The sequence below is a fragment of the Schistocerca piceifrons genome, chromosome 2, assembly GCF_021461385.2.
Source record: "Schistocerca piceifrons isolate TAMUIC-IGC-003096 chromosome 2, iqSchPice1.1, whole genome shotgun sequence".
Lineage (NCBI taxonomy): Eukaryota > Metazoa > Arthropoda > Insecta > Orthoptera > Acrididae > Schistocerca > Schistocerca piceifrons.
The window spans coordinates 798,921,759-798,944,041 of NC_060139.1; the positions used below are offsets into that span (position 1 = coordinate 798,921,759).

Consider the following 22,283-nt stretch of genomic DNA (forward strand, 5'->3'; position numbering starts at 1 on the left):
GTTCTATCCGACCCATCGAGGACACAGAGGTCTGTGCGACTGCAGGCAATTATCTCTGGCACGCTTCCCCGTGAGACTCATATTTCCAACTTACGGCCCACACTACATTTGTAGTGCCCCTGCCCACTATACTTATTACTTGCGGCAGTCAATCTACCGATTCCTTTAAGAGTTTGAACAATGTGAGTGCATTCGCACTGAAGAAGATCATTGGCCGGTAAGACTTATCTATGTGAAGTTTGTATCTGTTCTTTAGGGCAGGCCAATGTGGCCGAGCGGTTCTAGGCGCTTCAGTCCGGAACCGCGCTGCTGCTACGGCCGCGGGTTCGAATCCTGCCATTGGCATGGATGTGTGTGATGTCCTTAGGTGAGTTAGGTTTAAGTAGGTCTCAGTCTAGGGTACTGACGACCCCAGATGTTTAGTCCCATAGTGCTTAGAGCGATTTGAACAATTTTTTTTTTTTGTTCTTTCGGACATGTCCGATTTACAGCAAACAGTTAGGTGGTTGGTTTTTAAGACCAGGAGTCGCACTATCCTTCAAATGGTTCAAATGGCTCTGAGCACTATGGGACTTAATATCTGAGGTCACCAGTCCCCTAGAACTTAGAACTACAATAAGGACATCACACACATCCATGCCCGAGGCAGGATTCGAACCTGCGGCCGTAGCGGTCGCGCGGTTCCAGACTGAAGTGTCTAGTACCGCTCGGCCACTCCGGCCGGCCGCACTATCCTCTGTGTCCTCGATGGCTCAGTCGGATAGGGCGTCTGCTATGCAAGCAGCAGATCCCGGGTTCGAGTTCTGATCGGAGCACACATTTTCAACTGTCCCCATTGATATTTATCAACGCCTGTAAGCAGCTAATCGTCTGGATTTCACAGTAATTTCATTCTTCCAGAGCTCTAAGATTTGTCTGACATCAGTTGCTATCGCAGAGGAGTGAAGAGATTTTGAGATGATATCAAGCATGAATGTTGGACTATTCTTATCATTACCAAGTGTAATTTAAGAGTTGTGCTACATTGAGAGAGAATCGTCTAACATATTTTCCTGATTTACAGTCAACAGTTAGGTGACTGGTTTGGTTTCTAAGACGCGTGTGAGCACAAGGAACACTTTATTGCTGGAGTCAGGAACCAACTGAACGTACAGTGTGGCGCAAACAAAAGTGGTCCAGACGAGTGGATACGATTTGTCGCAGCATTAGCGGAGGAGGAAAATACCTACAGCTACAGCTACCTACAATCTTCATGCTTGACAGAGTTGTTAGCAAAGGTCAGTCTGGTCACGGCCCTAGCAGACCACCCAGATTGCTTGATCTGTGATTGTGCGACGACTTTGTGCAGAGAGTCCTAAAGTCTAAGGCGTATCGCAACAACCCTGATAGTCTTTAAGAATTGCAGCGGAACATTTCAGATGATTGCAGCAATACCTGGAGTCCAGCTTAGACCCACCTTCAGCAACTTGCTGACTAAGGCCCAAAAGTGCCAATAGATGAATGGTGATCACTTTCAACATCTATTATAGTCAGGTTAGTACTGTATTTCCTTTCTTATGCTGTGTTCCTTTGTACCCTGCAACTTGTTATTGATGCCACTTACATTTACCGCATCCTATAGTTCCTTGCGGTACCTGTCGAAATGAATTCGATTGGGCATACTTGGGGCCAGCTGAAACCAGCAGTGTACCGTTACTGCAATCGTCTCACATACTAGACGACATCAGGAGAGCCGTCGTTCAGAACTGAAACTGCCTTCAGTAGCAACGTTTTCACCACCTGGACGAATCAATTCCGTAATTTTGATATCTTAGATGTATGATAATAATGAGGTCCCTTACACCGAGGAGCGGAAGGAACGATGCGGGATACCCGCACCGCCGACTAGGAAAGGTCGTAGCGGAGGTGGTTTGCCATTGCCTTCCTCCGACCGTAATGGGGATAAATGATGATGATGATGATGATGAAGACATCACAACAACACCCAGTCATCTCGAGGCAGGGAAAATCCCTGATCCCTCGGGAAACGAACCCGGGACCCCGTACGGGGGAAGCGAGAATGCTACCGCAAGACCACAAGCTGCGGATGTATAAAGATATGATATTCAAATTAAATATTCTGACTATTGTTTGGTTGTCATTTCACAGTGAAGTTGGTGTTCGGCTTCATACGGCTTATTCTTCCATTCTTAGCTCCCCTTGAACTTAAGTCCAAAGATGCTCAAAGTTATAAAGGTGGTAAAAAGGTTTGATTAGCAGGTTATGTACAACAAATATCTAGTGTCACTGCATCTGCAGATATCCTTGCCCTGTGTCACACATTGAGCAAATGTAGATATGAGAGTCGGTAGTTATTACAACAAACCGAAGAGGTCTTTCCAGATGGTGTGGCTGTGCAGTGGATCTTCATACCCCCATTACTCACTTATCACGGTGTCGTATGCAGAGTCCAGTTGCCATACGACCTCCAAGACAGACTGCCCCATGCCCCAAACCACCATGATTATCTCCGTCTTGACTACTCATAGCTCAATTATCAAGCCACCTTTATAAGGTCCGACAACACCTCCGTGACATAAAATGTCGATCTTTTCATATTACCGTGACGGTAAAACAGGAACTATCCCTGATATAACTGGCCATAAATGTCCAAACTGTCTTGCGAATTTAGTGTTGAGAGTATCGTCAAACCTGATGATGGTGGTATGAACACTTCGAAACGTCGTGTCTCTGAAATGACAACGTGACCAACAACCGTGCAGGAAGCCTGGCTTATCCCTGTTCCGGCGCTGGGAGCCGCGCCTTGGTGGCGTGGCGGCTGGAGGCTGGTGGCTGGTGGTGGCGTGGTGGCGCTGCGCGGGCGCGAGCCTCACCTGCTCACCTCTGGCTGGGAGAGCACTGCTGCTTGCTGCCCACCACGCGCTTGTACAGCGTCAGCGCGTTGTGCAGGATGTTCAGCACCGACAGCGCGTGCACGCTCGACAGCACGTCTGCAACACGGCAAGCAACGACATCTGGTCACAGCCTGAGCCACAAAGCCACCGTACACTCGTCAAAATAGAGGGCTCACTATTAAGACTATGAGGTGGAGATGTGGAGACAGAGGTGAAAGGGAAGTAGAGAGAGTGAGAGTGAGAGCGAGAGGGATGGAGGGACGGAGAGGGATATATATATATATATATATATATATATATATATATATATATATATATATATATATATAGAGAGAGAGAGAGAGAGAGAAAGAGAGAGAGAGAGAGAGAGAGAGAGAGTGGGCAGGGAGGGCTGTGACGGAAGACAGAGGGAATAAGGAGCCAAAATTTAGCACGGAGTAAGGCTATATAGCTATTAAGGACTAGTCTACACATTTTTTGTCTCACATCGTATTTATCCAGGTTTTATTTCCGAATATTCTACGCTATCCACTTCATTCTGTGGACTACCACTTACAGCGCGCCATATGCATGCAACTTGACGTGACTGATGGTGAGTGGGTCTGAGGTAGTCAGCTTTCCACTGTGAATTGTTAAACAGAAACTCTTTCAGCAGTTTTGTAAGTATTACTATACACTGAAGTGACGAAAGTCATGTGATAGCGGCATGCAGATCTAGAGATGACGGTAGTATCGCGTATACAAGGTACAAAAGGGCAGTGCATTGGCAGAACTGTCATTCGTATACAAGTAATTCATATGAAAATGTTTCCGGAAATATTATAACATCCCGACAGGAATTAACTGATTTTGAACGCGAAACGGTAGTGGTAGCTAGACACATGGAACGTTCCATTTCGGAGACCGTTTGGAAATTCAGTATTCCGAGGTCCACGGTGTCAAGAGTGTGCCGAGAATACCAAATTTCAGGCGTTACCTCTCACCACGGACAAAGCAGTGGCTGACGGTCTTCGTTCAACGACCGAGAGCAGCGGCGTTTGCCTAGAGTTGTCAGTGCAAACAGACAAGTAACACTGCGCGACATACCTGCATAAATCAATGTGGACGTTCGGCGAACGTATCCGTTAGGACAGTGCGGTGAAACGTGGCATTAATACGCTATGGCAGCAGTCGAGTGACGCGAATACCTTTGCTAACAGCGCGACATCGGTTGGACTTTAGACGGTTGGAAAACCGCGGCCCGGTCAGATGAGTCCCGATCTGAGCTGATAAGAGCTGATGCTAGAGTTCGAGTGTGACGCAGGCTCCACGAAGCCATGGCCCCAAGTTGACAACAACGCACTGTGCATTCTGGTGGTGGCTTGAGAATGGTGTAGGTTGTGTTTACATGGAATGGACTCAGTCTTCTCGTCCAACTGAACCGATTGTTGCCTGGAAATGGTTATTTTCGGTTACGTGGAGCCCATTTGCAGCTATTCATGCACTTTATGTTCTCAAGCAACGATAGAATTCTTTTGGATGATAATGCACCATGTCACCCAGCCACAATTCTTCGTGATCGGTTTGAAGAAAATATTGGACAATTTGAGCGAGTGGTTTGGCCACCCAGATCGCCCGACTTGAATCCCATCGACATAATCCAGAGATCTGTTCGTGCACAGCATCCGTCCCGATAACGTTGACTTCCGCAGTTATGGACGTCTATAGAGGCAGCATGATGGCTCAGTATTTCTGCAGGGGACTTCCAAAGACTTGTTGAGTCCATGCCAAGTCGAGTTGCTGCACTAACCAAGGCAAAACGAGGTCTACATCTACATTTATACTCCGCAAGCCACCCAACGGTGTGTGGCGGAGGGCTCCCTTTTCTGTTCCTGTCGCGTATGGTTCGCGGGAAGAACGACTGTCTGAAAGCCTCCGTGCGCGCTCGAATCTCTCTAATTTTACATTGGTGATCTCCTCGGTAGGTATAAGTAGGGGGAAGCAATATATTCGATACCTCATCCAGAAACGCACCCTCTCGAAACCTGGCGAGCAAGCTATACGGCGATGCAGAGCGCCTCTCTTGCAGAGTCTGCCACTTGAGTTTGCTAAACATCTCCGTAACGCTTACCAAATAACCCTGTGACGAAACGCGCCGCTCTTCTTTGGATCTTCTCTATCTCCTCCGTCAACCCGATCTGGTACGGATCCCACACTGATGAGCAATACTCAAGTATAGGTCGAACGAGTGTTTTGTAAGCCACCTCCTTTGTTGATGGACTACATTTTCTAAGGACTGTCCCAATGAATCTCAACCTGGTACCCGCCTTACCAACAATTAATTTTATATGATAATTCCACTTCAAATCGTTCCGCATGCATACTCCCAGATATTTTACAGAAGTAACTGCTACCAGTGTTTGTTCCGCTATCGTATAATCATACAATAAAGGATCCTTCTTTCTAAGTATTCGCAATACATTACGTTTGTCTATGTTAAGGGTCAGTTGCCACTCCCTGCACCAAGTGCCTATCTGCTGCAGATCTTCCTGCATTTCGCTACAATTTTCTAATGCTGCAGCTTCTCTGTATACTGCAGCATCATCCGCGAAAAGCCGCATGGAACATGCAACACTATCTAGTAGGTCATTTATATATATTGTGAAAAGCAATGGTCCCATAACACTCACCTGTGGCACGCCAGAGGTTACTTTAACGTCTGTAGACGTCTCTCCATTGAGAACAACATGCTGTGTTCTGTTTGCTAAAAACTCTTCAACCCAGCCACACAGCTGGTCTGATATTCCGTAGGCTCTTACTTTGTTTATCAGGCGACAGTGCGGAACTGTATCGAACGCCTTCCGGAAGTCAAGAAAAATAGCATCTACCTGGGAGCCTGTATCTAATATTTTCTGGGTCTCATGAACAAATAAAGCGAGTTGGGTCTCACACGATCACTGTTTCCGGAATCCATGTTGATTCCTACAGAGTAGATTCTGGGTTTCTAAAAACGACATGATACGCGAGCAAAAAACATGTTCTAAAATTCTACAACAGATCGACGTCAGAGATATAGGTCTATAGTTTAGCGCATCTGCTCGACGACCCTTCTTGAAGACTGGGACTACCTGTGCTCTTTTCCACTACAGGATAAACTACTACTAACAGCGACAAACACGCCACCACCGGTTGCATGCAATCTATCCTTTCTAAACACAGTCTGTGCCTTTGTAAAAATTTCGGCAGAATTTATCTCTGGCTTCAGCCAGCTTTCTGTACCTATAACGATTCCAGCTTCGGTGCTTTCTATCAGCGCTTGAAGTTCCGGTACTTTACCAATGCAGCTTCGACAGTTTACAATTACAATACCGATTGCTGCTTGGTCCCCGCATGTCCTGACTTTGCCCCGCACCCTTTGAGGCTGTTGCCCTTTCTGTACTTTCCCGAGGCCATCTAACCTAAAAAATCGCCCAGTCCACGCCACACAACCCCTGCTACCCGTGTAGCCGCTTGCTGCGTGTAGTGGACTCCTGACCTATCCAGCGGAACCCGAAACCCCACCACCCTATGGCGCAAGTCGAGGAATCTGCAGCCCACACGGTCGCAGAACCGTCTCACCCTCTGATTCAGACCCTCCACTCGGCTCTGTACCAAAGGTCCGCAGTCAGTCCTGTCGACGATGCTGCAGATGGTGAGCTCTGCTTTCATCCCGCTAGCGAGACTGGCAGTCTTCACCAAATCAGATAGCCGCCGGAAGCCAGAGAGGATTTCCTCCGATCCATAGCGACACACATTATTGGTGCCGACATGAGCGACCACCTGCAGATGGGTGCACCCTGTACCCTTCATGGCATCCGGAAGGACCCTTTCCACATCTGGAATGACTTCCCCCGGTATGCACACGGAGTGCACATTGGTTTTCTTCCCCTCTCTTGCTGCCATATCCCTAAGGGGCCCCATTACGCGTCTGACGTTGTAGCTCCCAACTACCAGTAAGCCCACCCTCTGCCACCGCCCGGATCTTGCAGACTGAGGGGCAACCTCTGGAACAGGACAAGCAGCCATGTTCGGCCGAAGATCAGTATCAGCCTGAGACAGAGCCTGAAACCAGTTCGTCAGATAAACTGGAGAGGCCTTCCGTTCAGCCATCCGGAATATCTTTCGCCCCCTGCCACACCTCGAGACGACCTCCCACTCTACCACATGTAAGGGATCAGCCTCAAATGTGGGCAGTATCACGGGCAGCCACAGTCGTAGTCCGATCGGGGGATGCGTGGGACGAGCTGGCTGTCCCCGACAAACCCCCATCCGGAGCCGACATGATGTTAGGAAGTATTCCATGACATTCGTTATCTCAGTGACGATACTATTTTCAGTGTCTCTATACTTCGGAACATTCTCAAGAATTCTCTGTAAAATTTTTTTTTGTTAATGTTTTACGGATTGACGGAAGATGCGAAACCGGACGTGACGTTAAACAAAAGTTTTTCACAGCCAGTGGGGATCATTTCCCTCAAAGTCTGTAAATCCAGCTGTGTTGCCCGATTTTTAAAGTAACATGCGCAAGATGAAATGTTTCCATTAGTTGGCGGCCATCTGTTTTTAAGGCGTGACACATACATTATGTGAACAAAAGTATCCGGACACTTGGCTGAAAATGACTTACAAGTTCGTGGCGCCCTCCATCGGTAATGCTGGCATTCAGTATGGTGTTGGCCCACCCTTAGCCTTGAAGACAGCTTCCACTTTCGCAGGTGCTGTAAGTTTCTTGGGGAATGGCAGCCTATTCTTCACGGAGTGCTGCACTGAGAAGAGATATTGATGTCGGTCGGTGAGGCCTGGCACTACAGCGGCGTTCCACAACATCCCAAAGGCATTCTATAGGAAACAGGTCAGGACTCTGTGAAGGCTAGTCGATTACAGGGATGTTATCGTCGTGTAACCACTCCGCCACAGACCGTGCATTATGAGCAGGTGCACGATCGTGTTGAAAGATGCAATCGCCATCCCCGAAATGCTCTTCAACAGAGAAGGTGCTTAAAACGTCAATGTAGGCCTGTGCTGTGACAGTACCAAGCAAAACAACAAGGGGTGCAAGCACCCACCATGAAAAACTCTACCACACTATGACATCAACGCCTCAGAATTTTACTGCTCAATCGTCCAATGCTTACGCTCCTTACACCAAGCGAGGGGTCTTTTGGCATTTACCGGCGTGATGTGTGGCTTATGAGCAGCCTCTCGACCATGAAATCCAGATTTTCTCATCTCCCGCCTAACTGTCTGTCATAGTACTTGCAGTGGATCCTAATGCAATTTGGAATTTTGTGTAATGGTCTGGATAGATGTCTGCCTATCACGCATTACGACCCTCTTCAACTGTCGGCGGTCTCTGTCAGTAACAGACGAGGTCGGCCTGTACGCTTTTGTGCTGTACGTGTCCCTTCAGGTTTCCGCTTCACTATCACATCGGAAACAGTGGACCTAGGCGTGTTTAGGAGTGAGGAAATCAAGCGTACAGACTTATGACACAAGTGACACCCAATCACCTGACCACGTACGAAATCTGCGAGTTCCGCAGAACGTCCCACTCTGCTCTCTCACGATGTCTAAAGACTACTGAGCTCGCTGATACGGAGTACCTGGCAGTAGGTGGCAGCACAATGCACCTAATATGAAAAACGTATGTTCTTGAGGGTGTCCCGATACTTTTGATCACATAGTGTAGACGCGCAGGAAGCGTGAGACCATTGTGCAGATAGCAAGCAAGTATTTTTCACCTCTTTTTGGGCGTTGATAACAACTTGTTAAAAATTTATTTATTAAGCACAATTGTTAAGACTGAAATCCTGTATTAAATTGTTTTACGTGATTTTCTGATGAAATGATATGCCTAAAACAAGCAAGTGAGTAAATTTTTAACAACTGGGCTGTTCTTATTCGATGCCAAAAACGGTGGAAAATTACATGCTCGGTACAGATTGCTTGCTGACATTTGCCTAAAACCCAGTGCTCTTTCAGAGCGTGACGCTGATTTTTTTTTTCGTTTGATATTCCTCAATTCATTCCTCTATGGTGTACTCACTATATTGAAACTCATCAGCCAAATGTTGGGCTAATACGTTTCATATTACTCTGTTATTGCCCCGATTAATAGATACCTATATCTTGCTATTATGGGTAACGATAATAATTAGGAAGGTCGCGCCGCTAACACCCACCGCATCTTTTTTCACATAACTGTTCAGTTCCATGTTCTTGACTTACTGAGCTGCACGTCTCCGCAGAGGAAGTGAAGGAGATCTGTATCCGGGGTGTGGGAAGCCATTTGCGGACGCCGGACGCGTGCCGGGGGACGGACCAACTTCTGGAAGGAAGCCACTCGGGTCAGAGGGCAGCGACCCGAGTGCCAGCCTCCAGCTGGAGTCTGCGGTCACGGCAGCGCCAAGAGGTCACGTGCGTTCTCTTGTCTTCAGAGTTGCGAACTCCGTCCTGCGCGACTGTGGGAACAATGCAGTGCGTGGCGCTACCGCAAAATGAGCTGTTTTACGAGCCGCTATCTCAGCTAAAAGAACATCTACGTGGTGGCTTTCTTGCTGAGAAACCTTCCGACATACCTGGAGGCAGTCGTGCCGGAGCAAACATTACGATCTGGCGGTTTTCGCATGAAAAAGTTACGTGGCAGTCACTGTTAAGGTTTCCCTCCTTTTTGTAGGAGGGGAATAGCGTTGTCTAGACGCAGAAGCACCCGAACAACAGAATTATTTCTAAGATGACATAAATTCTTTCTGAAGGCAGTACTGGGTCGCAGTGGTAAAAAATTAAATCACGCACGGGATGACTTTATTGATCATACGACACGTTTCGGAATTTATAAATCAGCAGATGTCTACAAAAAATCAGGTACAAAAATATCTCATAAAACATAGTAATGGATGGCTATAGCATTCCGCCGCGCGGGATTAGCCGAGCGCTCTTGGCGCTGCAGTCATAGACTGTGCGGCTGGTCCCGGCGGAGGTTCGAGTCCTCCCTCGGGCATGGGTGTGTGTGTTTGTCCTTAGGATAATTTAGGTTGAGTGGTGTGTAAGCTTAGGGACTGATGACCTTAGCAGTTAAGTCCCATAAGATTTCACACACATTTGGACATTTTTTGGCTATAGCATTCCACTTTAATCCGCAGCTCGTGGTCGTGCGGTAGCGTTCTCGCTTCCAGCGCCCGGGTTCCCGGGTTCGATTCCCGGCGGGGTCAGGGATTTTCTCTGCCTCGTGATGACTGGGTGTTGTGTGATGTCCTTAGGTTAGTCAAGTTTAAGTAGTTCTAAGTTCTAGGGGACTGATGACCATAGATGTTAAGTCCCATAGTGCTCAGAGGCATTTGAATCATTTCCACTTTGATTGAAAAACACTTGGCACGAACTATGATACACTTATCCAGGACCTATTGCTGCACGTAGATATACGTTTCCAGTTGTATGTGAGACAAATATTCGCAGACTGCTGACATAATTCTGCAGAATGCGGACGAAGACGACAATTTTGCTACGAGGTGCTGTTACAAAACGTATTGTGGGGCCAAGGCACAACAACTACTGTACGTTTATTACGTCATGCCTAAGTGCTGTGAACCAATTTATTATAAGATAAATTTTTTCTTTGTACAAATGGCAATAACTTTCAAGTGACAAAAAGTCACACAAAGTATTTGTTAAATTCAAAAGTATTATGTGGCGTCATCATCGCCAAAAGTTACAATAGCAACAACTGTGCTATGTGACAAGCGGCATAAACTTAAAATATACAACAGCGGTCCAAATATGCCACAAATTTGAATACAGACAGTAAGACTGGAGAAAAAAATTGTGTAGTCCATCTGTCAGACCCGACTCCGGTACCAGAAACTACCCAATATACGCTATTGCTCTTACATCAAATAGAAAAACAATTTTCTGCCAATAAGCACAAACCCGCTTTTTTTAATGAAACATAAGGAGTGTTTAGTATAAACAGAAATCGTTCGTGGGAGATTACACGTAACGATGTAACTAAGACATATTATTTGTTTCCATGTACGCAGAAATGAACACAGCACGACTTTCCTTCTACGTTTCCCTATATAACGATGTATCTTATGTATAGTTCTTCTTTATTTAATTAAATGTTAATTGGGCCTATAACAAAGACACTGGTCTCGTGAAAATGGTACTTTGAATGTAACGTGTGATATCACCAATAAACAGGGCGCAAAGAGACGCTTCCACTGAGCAGGTCACTTTGCTGTTTATCACGTATTAATAACGATTTATTTCTCATTTATATTGAGAACGTGTGTAAATATTTCACTTTTTAATTAATTGTGCATCAAGGAAACTGCATATGGTCTGAGGGGGACCGGCAGAGAAAGACACCTCTTTGAACATATTTCTTGTGTTTTTGGGTTATATTTGCATTAATTGGTGGTCCGTTTTATGTATTTTGTGTTCGTTTTAAGATTTAGCGGGATAACTATTGTATTGGATAGGGTGCGCCAGCGGATAGTCTTGGTCATTCTGCGTTAGAGGGTCACTGAGGTAACTCGTAAGCGTTGTTAGAACATGAAACGTGATGGATTTTCGGCGGTGGCCACATGTATACTTTAACATTCGTACCTGCTTGGAAGAATTTCTAGATGAGTGGGACCTAGAATGGGTGATCTATTTATAACTTTTCTCGAGTGATACTTGAGGGGAAGTTTTGAATTCTGACTTATTTCTGCTGCATTTTGAAATTATTACTGGTTAAGCTGTTTGAATCTATTCACGATTACTCGAATTTTGATATGCTAACCGCTAACTGAACTTCATTAACATGAGGGCTCACGATTATTTTGTGAAGACTTTAACAGAATCCGACTCTGTTTTTCGCGAAGCAGTGATGTTTAATTAGTATTTGGTGGATCTGATACCATTTAAATATACAAACACACAATTTTTGCTGCAGTGGATTTTTGCTGTTGTTTTATTTCGTGCTTAAACGCATATTTGTAGGACCACCATTATAATTATTGATGTGTTTCACTTTACTGTTATAAATTATATACTGTTAATGAAGTATGTACTGGTAGAATAAATTATGAGTTCGTTCAGTTCAGTTCAGTTCGTTTGGCTTCGTGTACACTCAATTATTCAAGGAATGCAGCCCTTTTCATGATTTTTATTTATTTTTTATTTATATCACCTTGTATTTCACTTAGATTGGCGTAAGTTATCGATACTTAGATAATTTAGAGTGAAGGATCATCAGTTAAATCTATTTTGCAGCGAGATTAGCTGCTGGGCACGAAAACAAGCGGTCATTTGTTAAGGTGTGTGTGTGTGTGTGTGTGTGTGTGTGTGTGTGTGTGTGTGTGTGTGAAGTATACCATAGTAGACGGAGGGGGTCCGACAGCCGTTCATTCTAGTCATTGCACCCGGAAGGACGTACACGGCTCGTGTTGTCTGTAGTTCAACTATGCCTCCACAGTCAGTACCGCGGTTTGATCGCGTCCGCATTGTTACTTTGTGCCAGGAAGGGCTGTCAACAAGGGAAGTGTCCAGGTGTCTCGGAGTGAACCAAAGCGATGTTCATCGGACATAGAGGAGATACAGGAAGTGCCGATGACATGCCTCGCTCCGGCCGGCCGAGGGCTACTACTGCAGTCGATGACCGCTACCTACGGATTATGGCTCGGAGGAACCCTGACGGTAACGCCACCATATTGAATAATGCTTTTCGCGCAGCCACAGGACGTCGTGTTACGACTCAAACTGTGCTCAATAGGCTGCATGATGCGCAACTTCCATGGCGAGGTCCATCGTTGCAACCACGACACCATGCAGCGCGTTACTGAGGGGCCCAACAAGTTGCCGAATGGACCTCCCAGGATTGTCTCAAAAATGGTTCAAATGGCTCTAAGCACTATGGGACTTAACTTCTGAGGTCATTAGTCCCCTAGACTTAGAACTATTTAAACCTAACTAACTTAAGCACATCACACACATCCATGCCCGAGGCAGGATTTGCATCTGCGATCGTAGCAGCAGCGCGGTTCCGAACTGAAGCGCCTAGAACCGCTCGGTCACAGCGGCCGGGTCAGGATTGGCATCACGTTCTCTTCACAGATAAGTGTCGCATATGCCTTCAACCAGACAATCGTTGCATACTTGTTTAGACGCAACCCGGTCAGGCTGAACGCCTTAGACCCACTGTCTAGCGAGTGCAGCAAGGTGGAGGTTTCCAGCTGTTTTGGGGTTGTATTATGTGGGGCCGACGTACGCCGTTACTGGTCATGGAAGGCGCCGTAACGGCTTTACGATACGTTCATGCCATCCTCCGACCGATAGTGCAATCACATCGGCAGCATACTAGCGAGGCATTCGTCTTCATAGATGACAATTCGCGCGCCCATCGTGCACATCTTCAGAATGACTTCCTTCAGGATAACGACATCGCTCAACCAGAGTGGCCAGCATGTTCTCCAGACATGAACCCTGTCGAACATGCCTGGGATTGACTGAAAAGGGCTTTTTACGGACGACGTGACCCACTAACCACTCTGAGAGATCTACGCCGAATCGCCGTTGAGGCGTGGGACAATCTGGACGAACAGTGCCTTGATGAACTTGTGGATAGTATGCCACGACGAATACAGGCATACATCAATGCAAGAGGACGTACTACTGGGTATTAGAGGTACAGGTGTGTACAGCAATCTGGACCAGCACCTTTGAAGGTCTCGCTGTATGGTGGTACAACATGCAATGTATGGTTTTCATGAGCAATAAAAAGGGCGGAAACGATGTTTATGTTGATCTCTATTCCAATTTTCTGTACAGGTTCCGGAACTCTAGGAACCGAGGTGATGCAAAACTTTTTTTGATGTTCGTATTTTATTGAAAAAACTCAACAATAATTTTCATTATTGTCTACACTAAGACTCACGCAATTATTGTAAGCTTTCTAAAGTTTCCTTCCTTTTATCAATTCATTCTGTAAAACGAAGAATGTGATAAACACCATAAGAGTATCGGAAAAACGAGGTAATTGCCAATGAAAGAAATCGCAAGCATTTATCAGGTTTGTTAAAAATAAACATTTTACAGATACACTATTTCGTTGTTAAATTATTTTTAATCCTTCTTTTAATTTTACAGAGTGCAAAGCAATTTTAAGTGATTAACTGTTCGAAATATGTTCTATTAGTTATTTTCAAATACGACAGCGACTGCTGTAGATTCCTTTTCTTTTCAGCTGACAAGTTGTTATTACATTGGTGTGACGAGAAACAAGGCTTTTATTTTGAAAATCTTGTAGGTACTTAGGTCTCCAATTTCGTTAAACACTGTTCTCGTCTTGACGTCACCAGGTGGAATTTTTTTTTTCTCAATTGGATCCGACTACATTTGAAAGTATTTATTTTCATTGTGTTAATATGTGTATTGACTGTTTTTTAAAATAGAAGGGTCCTCGGGCTAGAGCATAGTAACCACAAATGTGTCGTTAGGTGTCGCATTCTCCACAATTTTTCCAAGGTCCGTAGATACCGGTACCTTACATTCTGACATTGTTCCAGCCTCTTACGTTTTTAATTCTGAGCAAAATCTTTGTCACACGTTGCAAACAACAAGTCTTGTGGCACTTAGCCTGCGTTAGCCTCATCAGGGGGCCAGCACATACCGCTTGTGCTGTCATTGGGGCTTTATATGCACAGGTAGAAATGATCATAACGCTTCGTTCGCTTTTCAGGTGATTGGCAATTGCACAGCTTGGTTTTTCGTGACTAAAAATAAATAAATAAAAAGTAAATAAATAAAAAATTAGTACTTAGCCTGTTATTGATTTCTACTCTGCATGTTTTTCGTCCTTGACGTCTGCCTAGATACGTGTAGGGAGTATACAGACAGGGAAAATCTTGCTTGCCTATGACGCTCTCCTCCTTGTCGACGGCGTCGGCCTCGCTCCGCGCGCGCTCTGTCGGCTCCGCGGTGGACGAGTGCCGCCACACGGAACCCAGTCGTTTCGCGCCGAGCCGGCGCCTCGTGCGGTCGCCGCTAGATGGCTCCGCCGTGCCCGCGCTGGACGCCGACTGCCGGCCGACCGCCGACGTCGCGGCAGTGTTGTCTCCCGCCGTGCCGGACGAGGGCGCCACAGGCTCCGCGCTGTTGACATACGGGGGCAAATTGGTTAGTGTGCATGTCCTGCAAACGTGATTCTAATTTTCCATCCGTCCCTTACTTTATAAAGGCGCCTGAAAAAATGGCTACAACAGTGTACTGAGATTATTTCCTCTTACAAAAGTTTAGATTAACAGCTCATAATATTTTTACATTAGAGAAGCTAAATGTATGTGCCAAGATCGCAAATATCAACTTTATTCTCGATAATCGGTTTCGGAATCAATGCTACCGTCTTCAGATCTGGAATGCATTTATACTGTGTGACTATATACAAAACAATTGTAATGTATGGTATCAGGTACAATATAAAAGAAAAAATCCAGATATACAAGAAATACAACATACCTCGATGGACAGGTTACAGAATGTTTCCTACAATAGCAGTACTCTGTCTCATGAATTGATATCTACGTAACAGACCAGAAAAATGATACGTCGCCATGTCAAAATTAAAAACACTATATATACAGTCATTCACCGCATACGTGTCTCTTACGTCACTCACAACAGAGTACATCATTACAACTAGGGCACTGGTAAATGAAAGACCTGACAACTCGACCGACAGATGTCACTAGAGTAACATATTTATTCTTCCTGACAATAATTTATGTGATTACGATGTGCTAGCCGACAGATGTCACTAGAGTAACATATGTATTCTTCCTGACAATAATTTATGTGATTACGATGTGCTAGCTAACACGTGGACGAAAATGAACCTCACCACATGTTTACAAAATTATGGCAACAATTAATTAAGGCAGATTCTAAAAAACTTATTCATATGGTGTTAATTATGCAATGTACCTATGTAAAAGCTGACTGTGCATTTGGTGCAGTTATCCCAAACTGATATACAATTGATTACTTAAGACAAGATTTAACGGTTTTCAAAAACCACAGACTCACGTACACAACCATTAAAATATTTTTTTAAATTTAAAAATCTTATAAAAAACAGGGTTAAAAAAATTACAAGCTCGGCTTGTACATTATAACTAAAATAGCAGTGTAAACTGTGGTTGCATCCGAAGTAGTGACAATGTACTCGATAGTAACATAGAAAAGAATGAGGACACAAATAAAATTTTTTAAAGATGAGAAGATATTTTACCCCTGATTTTCTAAGAATTAATGGCTTTGTACGCATGTCTGTGGATTTTGTAAACTGCTAAATCCTTGCGTCTAAAAATGAATAAACTAAAAAAAATTGCTTTGGATAACTGTGTATGTAATATAACAGTGTATGTATTTGTGTTCCACATACGAATCACTGGCGGATTTTAACGAAATGAGGAATACGTATCATTATCTCGAATGAAAAACAGCCCACAGATGCACTAAATTATTTTAAACCTTGACCACGGTTTCTGCTATAATAATATAGCCTTCTTCAGAAGTTATACACACTAATAAATGAAAAATGTATTAGCCCAGCGGTTGCGTCAAGACCAATGAAATAACTTCAACAGACATAAGCCTGTTTCGAACATAAGTAAAATTACATATGACACCGTATGTCCTCCGCCACTACCACTGTTATACTGGGCGCACGGGAAACTTCATTTGGTGAGAGATTGTGCACCTTCTTGTGTAACGACGAGATCCAAACCATACACCATGATTACGTACTGGAGACAGAGGTCCAGCGTAGGAAACGCATCCAGAGTGGAAAACAGTGGCAAAAGCTTGTGAACGCACGTGTGCTATCCTGATAAGCCCTCTCCGAAAATTGTCGTCAGTTGAGATAAGGAATTGGAAAAGCTCAAAACTCCAAAATCAGCTCCACTCACAGGTGAAGAATGATCTCGAACAGAAGCAGGAGGAAGAGAAGGAAAAACTAAGGACAGTAATGAAAAAGAAAATCTAACGAAATGATCGTATATTACTATCGCCCGTAAAATCCAGTTTACATCTGCATCGGCAGCTAAATCTACATGATTAATCTTCAATTCATAATTAACTGCCCTGACAGAGGGTTCATCGAATCACACTCAAGCTAGTTCTCTGCCCTTTCTCTCTTGAGAAACTAACACTTAAATCTTAACGTGCGAGCTCTGATTTTTCTTATTATCACAATCGTTACTTCCTATGTAGGTGAATACCAACACAATATTTTCACCTTCTGAGAAGATAGTTGGTGATCGTGATGTGATGAGATTTCGCCGCATAGAAAAAGCCTTTGTTTTAATGATTGCCATCACAATTCGCGCATCATGTCTGTGGCACAATCTCTCCTATTTCGCGACTGTACAAAACGAGCTACCTTCTTTGAACTTTTTCGATGTTCTCCATCAACCCTTTCTGATCCGGATCCCACACCGCACAGCAGTACTCCAGAGGAGGGCGGAATGCATAGTTTAAGCAGTCTCTTTAGCAGACCTGTTGCATTTTCCAAGTGTTGTGCCAATAAATCGCAGTTTCTGGTTTGCTTATCTTATCTGAGCGTTTCAATTTAAGATATTTGTAATTCCTAAGTATTTAGATCAATTTACAGCTTTTAGGTTTGTGTGATTTATCGGGTAACCGAAATTTAGCGGATTCCTTTTCACACTCTTCTGGAGCTGTTTGGCCTGCAGGTGCCAGTGTTTCTATTTGACGCTATTTTGGCGATAAAGGTGACATAAAAATCTTAGGATAACAAAAACAGTGAGTCCCCAAGCAAAAAAATCTCGGATCCGACCGGGAATCAAACCTGGGACCCTGTGATGTAGGGGAAATGATTCTAAGGACCTGTGGATCTAAAACAGAATGAGCCTGATTTTCCACATAGGAAATTGCTCATAGCTCCTGAGGAAAATGATTAGGAAAGAAAAGAAGTGCACTTGTCCATGGTGTAGATGTTATTTTGTTGGTGACTAGATACAGTCCGATAAATGTAAAGAATGGTCTGGTAAGAACTGTGCTCATTATGAATGAGTATGACGTTATTGCGTGACCACTGATGAAGAATTTTGTATTTGAACTCTTGTCCGACTGAATACGTACTCAAGCATTACTTGAGGAATGTCATCTCTTTTTAAGTACAAAATTATTTCAAATTGAACATCTTGATCGAAAGAATTTTTTTAATTACTATTTCAAAGTAACTTTCTTGCGAATGTGCGCTCTTTATTAAAGGAATATTTCAAGTTGTCAAAGATATACGTAATGAAACGTTTATGAACTGTAATTTCAGACCGACTATATCAGAGAAACGAATCAGAGGAATTATATTTTCATATATTTTACGAAAAAAGCGAGGAGCGAAACTTCTCTCAGAAAACTGAAACTCTCTTCTCCTCATGTCTACATCGAACTGAGCAGACGTATTTTGCTTGTCTCCGTAGTTCATAGAAATTTGATTTGTAATTAAATATGTTAAAATGGAATTAAATTCTTGTTTCAATTTATAAATAAATTTTCTCCTCGCAGTTATTAAGTTGTACGTGATTATTGTTATTTTATTATTGTTATTTATTTTATGGCCTTCATTGGACCACTGTAGTCAAAAATACAAAGTTCTAAACAAGTTGTTACACATGGATACAATTTGGTTCGACAATAACTTAATATATTTAGGTAATATAATTATTAGAGGCTATTCTTATATGAAAGGTGTTTTGCTCTTCTGTCTGCCCAATATTTCTTCATTCTTTCAGATATTTTCTTTCTTTCTTCATGTGAGACAACTCTTCCTGTACTCCTTTTATTGATTTTCATTTGTAGTCTGGTTTGCGGGTCTTGCAGTATTCTGGTTTTCTCTGTCCTGTTTTTTAGGTCATCTACTGTAATTTGAAGTTCTTTTATATCTTCCTTAATTTCTGTGATCCATTTAATGTCGCTCTTGCTATTCCACAATTTTTGTATTATTTTTTTACTAATTCTGTTTTCTGGAGTTCTCATCAGATGTCCAAAGAATGAGATGCGTTTCTTCCTGATTCTGCTCATGACTGTTTATATTTTCTTATATACTGTTTCATTTGATGCTATTCTCCAATGTCCATTTATTTTATACTGTTTATTTATACATGTCCTAATTATTCTTCTTTCTATTTTTAGTATTCTGTCAATTTCTGCTGTATTAGTTGTTTTGAAGATAGTTTCAGCTGCATATGTTATTTCTGGTTGTGTAACTGTTTTATAGTGTTATTTTTGTTGTATGTAGTTTTGGTAATGTAATTTGCATAGTTCAGTTTTTTTATTCTATTTTGCCATGATGGCTTCTCATTTAGATTGTATGTTATTATTTCGCCTAAATATTTAAATTTATCAACAATTTTGATTTCCTGTTCTCCTATTGTAATTTTGTTTGCAAGTGGTGGATCAGTTAGCATAATCTCCGTTTTTTCAAATGATATTCTAAGGCCTATTTTCTCTGCTATTTCTTGTAGTGATTTCACTTGTTGCCTGGCTTCTTGAACGGTGTTGGCTAGGAGAGCAAGATCATCAGCGAATCCCAAGCAGTTTAGGTCGATGGCATTTTCTTAAGTTTTATGTGTTTGAAACTTTAACCATGCTTGGTGTCTATCTTCATGGAATTTGTCACATTCTGATGTCCACCATGCATGTTTCCTTCGTGGATTCAAGGGAGCTAGATTCTCTGCTTCTTTTTTAAGATTAGGCACTAGTTGTTCTAGATCATCTGTTAATTTGTTGTACGTGAATTACAGTTCTGTAATATTTGTTTCGGAAAAGCTACCTGGAACCCCGAGCTCAGCAGATCATGGTAAAGAGTTGCAATGTGCTCTATGGCTTTCGTGTTCAGCCACTGATTTCATTGTGCTGTAAGCAAAGCACGTCCCTGAGATTATTTACAGATCATTTAACAGTGTCTTTCGATCATTTTGGGCAAGGGAAACTTACGTATGATCTGGCCATTATCTACGAACTGTGATCTGCTGCTCTCGCTTCTCTCAGATACAGGTCCCATAGAACTGATGGTGGTGTTAAATTAGTATGGCACGTAAATAGTAAAAGCTTCAGGAGCCAGTTTCACTTTGAAATCACTGCATTCTTTTTAGATTTGTATAGATGCAGTAGGAAGAATGCGTGCCACCGTCAACAATGACCGTTGTTTCATTCCTCAACAAGAGAGAAACTGCATTCGTTTGACAACTTCATTTTTACAAATTTTGCTACTTTATTCAAATATCGGGTTAAAACGCGTCAGTACTCTTACCCGCATGTGTGGGTTAACGTACAAAGTTAATCCTCCTTGTACTCTTGTTCTTGTGTATGTCTTAACAGTAAAAATGCATTTATTTGTACAGTGATTAACATGTAGGGTTAAGCAGATATTCACATTTTCTTCTTAACTGCGTACCCTTACCCGAAACTCTGACGCTGCGGCAGTTTTGCGTATAACGGTGATGGCTGAGCTGGAATTCTGCCTGCCATTCACATCTGGCCGGCTACCTGGCTGTCACGTGGACAGCGTCCCACGTGCCTGCCCGTATTCACCTCTGTGCAGAACGGTCGATAAAATTATCGCACATGTGCGCTCTCTATTGTGTGAACTAATCCGTGTTGTTGCGCTGACAGATCTCATTCATCCAGGCGGATACAATTCTGTTAACGCAGAATTCCGAACTAATCGCATTTAACCCCGCATTTTGTGTTTCTCGTCGGAATTAAATATGCTACTTTTCACCAACTTCCCCACGAATGACATCTGCGTTGTTTGGAAGCGATAATAATTTGATAAACTAAATATGTCATACACTGAGAAAAAGAACGTGTTCTGTTACATAGTATAATTCTTATGAACATTTTTTTAGTCTTATGATATGATGCGTCCCGCCACGAATTCCTCTCCCGTGCCAACTTTTACACCTTAGAACGGTTCTTGCAACCGACATCCTCAATTATTTGCTGGATGTATTCCAATTTCTGCCTTCTCCTATAATTTTTACCCTCTACATCTCCGTTTAATACTACCTGGCTTTTCTTCTCGTCAGTGTTTTCCACATATTTCTTTCCTCGCCGATTCTGCGAAGAACCTCCTCATTCCTTACCTTATCAGTCCACCTAATTTTCAACATTCTTCGATAGTACCACATCTCAAATGCTTCGATTCTCTTCCGTTGCGGTTTTCCCACAGTCAATGTTTCACCACCATGCAATGTTGTGCTCCAAACATACATTCTCAGAAATTTCTTCCTCATATTAAGCCGTATGTTCGATAGTAGCAGAGTTCTCATGGCCAGGAATGCCCTTTACCAGTGGTAGTCTGCTTTTTACGTCCTCCTTGCTCCGTCCATCACGTGCTATTTTGCTTCCAGGGTAGCAGTATTTCTTACCTTCGTCACTTCGTGATCCCCAATTCTGATGTTCAGTTCCTCGCTGTTCTCAGTTCTACTAATTCTCATTAATTTCGTCTTTCTTCGATTTACTGTCGATCCATATTCTATTTCCATTACACTGATCATTCCATTCAACGCATCCTGTAATTATTCCTCACTTTCACTGAAAATTGCAATTCATCAGCGAATCTTAACACTGATATCCTTCATATTTGAATTTTGCAGATTTTTTTTTTTTTTTTAATTTTCGTCGTTGCTTCTTCAATGTGTACAGTGTTTCTAACAAGTCATTCCCCAAACAGTTATAATTTCTTTATGAACCCATTTTCTTAGAACTGCTTTTGTTAGAAACAGCACTCCTTGAGGTTGTGTTTAACATAATTCTTTCTTCTGTTTCAGTTGGGAAAAGGCGCCTGTGTTGATTGCGGAAGAACGGCCAACATAACGGCTCATTATGAGGTCTGGGCATCTGTGATGCGATTACAAAGATAGTGGAAGGCTGAACGAGGGATTCATGCAACACTGGATGCAAAAACAGTTAAAAATTGCCATTCCAAATTACTAACAACAGGGAGTGTCGCCGATGGAAGAAGATTAGGTATTCCATCAACATTCGAGGACATCAGAGAATGTTGACAGAGCTCATGAAAGTTGTATTTCACGTTACACAGGTGCAACGAGTCTTAAGAAAGGTCTCACTTTGACGCTGTGGAATCCACATTATGTGCAGCATTTGTTTCATGGGGACTGTGACAGAAGAATGGTGTTTGGGGAAATTTTCTAGCTTTGGAATGACATTTGGCTTGAAAATTTTGAGAATATTCTTCTATGGACTGATGCGCCAGTTTTTCACATTGGGGGATTAGTGCAGAGACGTAACTGTCATTATTGGGCAGTCGTAACCCCACACGAATGTGTTGGAAAAGCACAG

General features: G+C 43.2%; 1 protein-coding gene across 1 annotated transcript in view; it reads right to left on the bottom strand.

Moving 5' to 3' along the window:
• LOC124775865 overlaps positions 1-22,283 on the bottom strand; it is a 748,131-nt gene that overhangs the window by 135,776 nt on the left and 590,072 nt on the right. The window contains exons 19-20 of the mRNA XM_047250699.1: positions 14,809-15,047; positions 2,882-2,990 (exon numbers count right to left, since the gene is read on the bottom strand). Coding sequence (XP_047106655.1) covers positions 2,882-2,990; positions 14,809-15,047 — 348 coding nt within the window. The remainder of the gene's footprint in view (positions 1-2,881; positions 2,991-14,808; positions 15,048-22,283) is intronic.